General features: G+C 41.9%; 1 protein-coding gene across 1 annotated transcript; it reads left to right on the top strand.

Annotated features, from left to right (window-relative positions):
* The first annotated feature begins 282 nt into the window (after positions 1 to 282).
* LOC103718458 (chlorophyll a-b binding protein 8, chloroplastic) lies at positions 283 to 1,991 on the top strand. Its single transcript, XM_008807291.4, has 3 exons — positions 283 to 572; positions 998 to 1,059; positions 1,167 to 1,991. The coding sequence occupies exons 1-3, from the start codon at positions 417 to 419 to the stop codon at positions 1,780 to 1,782; spliced, it is 834 nt and encodes a 277-aa protein (XP_008805513.1). The 5' UTR covers positions 283 to 416; the 3' UTR covers positions 1,783 to 1,991.
* Positions 1,992 to 4,299: the final 2,308 nt, after the last annotated feature.

The following is a 4,299-nucleotide window of genomic DNA, read 5'->3' as shown; positions in this document are numbered from 1 at the left end:
TATCTATTTCAGAAGCAAATGAACAATGACTCTGATAGTTGGATGTCGAATCTTCTGGCCCCTTCTTGTGCTCCACAAATCTTCAAGAGAATATTAGCCCCTCGTCCACCCCAAGGCTCTGCAGCAGGATCTCAGCAAATGGGTGAGAACCTTCCACTTGGCGCACACAACTCGAGCCCACAACCACAAGATCACCTTATCTGGTGACCATGTCACGTGTCACAGTTCTATTGGGCATCCTGATCAAGCCTCATCTTTCCAAAGTTCACCAGATGCCCCATTTAGATTCCCATGCCCCCACGCCACCACTTCAGACAAGTCTATTTTGCTCTCTCCAGCTGGTTTCTCTTCCAACAAACACATCGAACATCCCCAAACCATTCGGAAACTAGAAGAAAGAGGGAGGGGAAAGAGGAATGGCAATGGCAACTCAAGCTCTTCTCTCTTCAGTGGAAGCTGGAAGACAACTCCTTGGAGGAAAGCCCCTTCAATATTCTACTGCCACCAGGTCTGCTGGCTCTCCAAGAAAGGCTTCATTTGCTGTTAGAGCAAGTTCAACACCACCTGTTAAGGTCAGTGGACTTCAACTCATCCATTGCCCTAGTGTACTTCCTTCGGACTGTCAAGTTTAATTTTCCATATATACTAATTTCATGAAACACTTCAATCCAAAATGCTGGATCACAAATACATCCTCATGGAGTACATGGTATCATCAACTTCTTCTGAATGGTTCTATAGATGGAAAGTTTTTGCACTAGATTGGACTGCATCAGAATTGAATTAAAAATATCATATTTTTTTTCATTGATAAATAACTATGAAGTCAATGTAGTCGGTTAACCAGGACCGAGCACAGCATGCTCGATCTGATGCCCATGAATAGCAATCTGAAAGCAGAAGAGCTTCTACTGATCACTTGCAGGCTTCATTCAGTTTCATATCTCCTTTCAATTGCCATTTCTTATCCTTTGCTGACATGAATTTTATGGTGCAGCAAGGAGCAGACAGACAGCTCTGGTTTGCATCAAAACAATCTCTCTCTTACTTGGATGGAAGGTAATCTAGGATTCATACCAACCAGCTACTGAAAATTAGCTTCTGGCAAGCACTGAGTCCATAACTTACGGAAGCTAATCTCATGTCTCCCACAACCACCTTTGCAGCCTTCCAGGTGACTATGGCTTCGACCCACTGGGCCTATCGGACCCGGAAGGCCCCGGAGGATTCATGGAGCCGAAATGGCTAGCCTACGGCGAGGTCATCAATGGAAGGTATGCCATGCTGGGTGCAGTAGGAGCAATTGCACCCGAGATCCTTGGAAAGCTTGGTCTGATCCCACCTGAGACTGCTCTCCCTTGGTTCAAGACTGGCGTCATTCCACCAGCCGGAACCTACAACTACTGGGCCGATCCTTACACTCTCTTTGTGTTCGAGTTGGCGCTCATGGGCTTCGCCGAGCACCGGAGATTCCAGGACTGGGTTAGGCCAGGGTGCTTGGGGAAGCAGTACTTCCTAGGCTTGGAGAAGTATCTGGGGGGCTCAGGGGACCCTCCTTACCCTGGGGGACCTTTGTTCAACCCTCTGGGATTGGGGAAGGATGAGAAGTCCATGAAGGATCTGAAGCTCAAGGAGGTGAAGAATGGAAGGCTGGCCATGCTGGCCATCGTGGGCTACTTTGTTCAGGCCCTTGTGACTGGTGTTGGACCCTTCCAGAACCTCTTGGATCACTTGGCTGACCCAGTGAACAACAACCTCTTGACCAGCCTCAAGTTCCATTGAAGGGTTCGTTGCCTTCTCATGGCTCTGGTGATTCCTTGAACCACTCATGTAGCATTCTCCGAAAACTTGTACTAGCTATGCTGCTGCCTTTAAAAATCCTTTTTAAGTTGTACAAATGATACTTGATATGCTAGCTGTGACATGTTTAAAACTTCATGACAGTCAATGAACCATGAAAGGTACCAAGGAGGCAAACATATAAATAAATACCCACAGGAATTAGTGCATGAATATAAGGATGACAATGCTTAACTATTTAGTCTGTTTATCTTTGATTCAAACCATTATAGATCGGCTTACTTTATCTATTTAATAAAATGGTAAGGTTTAGATGTAGATTGTGGATCCGTTTGCTAAACAAGTCAAGTTCGAGTTAACAGATTTTTGATCTATCTTGTATCAAACCTAATCCGTATCCTATCCAGTCCAATCCGATTGCCACCGCTATGTGAATGGAACTCAAACTGTTTTTGAAGGAAAAAAAAGAAGAAATTATAGAGAAGTTCACAAAGGCTTACCAGCTAGCGTACAACATTCCCCAATATGTCTATGAATTTGCAGATGAACACAAGCAATGGTTAGAGCATGAGTGTGATTAGCTAGCACATGCATGCAAATTGGGCTCCCATCTTCACTCTTGGATCAAATCTTGCGACGTCGTTTACTGAGTGTTTGATATCAGCTATCCTCGTACATTTGTTTCTTGCCATACTATAGGATATTGCCTACAATAGCATGAAGCGTATAATAGAAAATTTATATAAGAAATTACCTCGTAAAGTATAATATTACAAGTTGTGGTTTAGTTGTTGAGAGCTTGCAATCTAGATAAGGGACACTGGTTTGAATTTTGGATTATATGTTTTATTTCATATGTGTAGTTAGTCCCACAACAGTTAAGTACTTGTACAGAGCCAAAGAAACTAAATGATACCTTTTATCTAGCATTCCTAGATAAAATTCTAAATTGTCGCAAATAATATCAGAGCGGATTCAGCCTATGGTCTATATGGACTAAGGGATGCTGAAGCATGGGTCTATTAGGGCTGACCATAAGTCAATCAAAATGCTTATGATTATATTTGAATAGATCAGGACCCCATATCGGCTATGCATTGGCTAGAACTTGGATATCCATACGGAACAAAAGAATCCAAATAATACATCTTGGATACCTACACAAAGTAAAGAAATTTATATAATACCTTCTCGACCAATTATTAATACGATTGGTCCTGCTGTCTCGACGAGTAGAGAAGACCCTCGGTCGTCTCCACCTCAAATGGTAACAGGTTTCAAAGCTCAGCAGCTACTTTCCATAGTTTTATGCCCTTGCCGGGTTCGCATTTTCTCGGCATTCTTGATCAAGAAAGCGATCAGCAAGCGGCAGCAAAAGCCTGGAAGGAAGACATTAAAGTTGAGAGGGCTGATTGGATACCCAAAAAGATTTATCCAATAAAAAAATAATGAAATAATAAAAGAATATAATCTAACCGTTCAAATTAAATTCAGCTTTGTCCTTGATTACTTGTTTGTCTTGTAAACAACCCGAGTTGAACGGCGTCCTTGCAATTTTATTTAAATCTAGAGTTTAGTTCAAAAAAGAGCTTCTTTTTTTTTTTCCAGAGTACTTCGGCATGCTACAGTACTGCTTCTTCTGGGCCATCAATACTTGCAATGCCTGATTCTTGCACTTCTTTATCGGTTCCTTTTTTTCATAAAATACCCCTCTCAGAATATATCGAGTGCTGGGTAAAATTTTTGAGGTACTGAATCAAAATTCTATAATTGGTTGTTCAAAATAGCAGAGATGCCGGATTGTATCTTTCCCATAAAAGAATGTTTGTTTTTCTTTCCTAGCATTGTCCATTGGACCACGCATTGCACAGCTCTCAAAGTACTCCAATCTTTTCCTTCATTCATCTACATCGATCTTGAAATAGTTATTGCCTAATCTAATAGTAGATTCACACGAAGAAAGATGAACCCTTTTTTTTTCCAAAGACATAACCCCCGTCCAGAAGTATAAGAGGACATACCAACGCTTAAAAACAATGATAAAATATTAAAAAAAATACAATGATATGGTAACTAAGGGTGCAAATAGGTCGGGTCGGGTCAGATCCTGAGTGATCCCGATCCGATCCAATTTTTTGTTCGGATCCTAATTTTGGACCCAGATCTGATCCGGTTGAAGTTCAAGTCGGGTCCGAGTCGGGTTCGGATCGGGTTCGGTTCGAATTGGGTCCATTTTCTTTGCGCTTTTGGGAAAAAATTTGGGCAAATCTAATTTGGTCATATCATAATTATGAGGTGCTGGGTGACCCATGACTTGAATGACTTGCAATTGACCTCCAGTTAGAACAGATGACCCTGACTTACTAACTAAGTCGGTCTACAAGCCAAATTTCATATCACACTATTTTTTATCTATATGACTGGTTGGACGGAACTTGGTGTCTCCCAGCTCCCCTCTCACGAGGACAAAAAAAATCCCAGACCTTCTTCCAAAATCCA

This window comes from Phoenix dactylifera, unplaced genomic scaffold, assembly GCF_009389715.1.
Source record: "Phoenix dactylifera cultivar Barhee BC4 unplaced genomic scaffold, palm_55x_up_171113_PBpolish2nd_filt_p 000334F, whole genome shotgun sequence".
Taxonomy (NCBI): domain Eukaryota; kingdom Viridiplantae; phylum Streptophyta; class Magnoliopsida; order Arecales; family Arecaceae; genus Phoenix; species Phoenix dactylifera.
The sequence above is the reverse complement of the archived record's forward strand: the minus strand, read 5'-3'. Positions and strand labels throughout refer to the sequence as shown.

Bases quoted from the DNA above. Each gene is read 5' to 3' on its own strand.
- LOC103718458 (XM_008807291.4), top strand. From the start codon at position 417: ATGGCAATGGCAACTCAAGCTCTTCTCTCTTCAGTGGAAGCTGGAAGA. The intron at 573-997 runs GTCAGTGGACTT...TTTATGGTGCAG, and splicing joins GTTCAACACCACCTGTTAAG to CAAGGAGCAGACAGACAGCT. The intron at 1,060-1,166 runs GTAATCTAGGAT...CCACCTTTGCAG, and splicing joins CTCTCTTACTTGGATGGAAG to CCTTCCAGGTGACTATGGCT.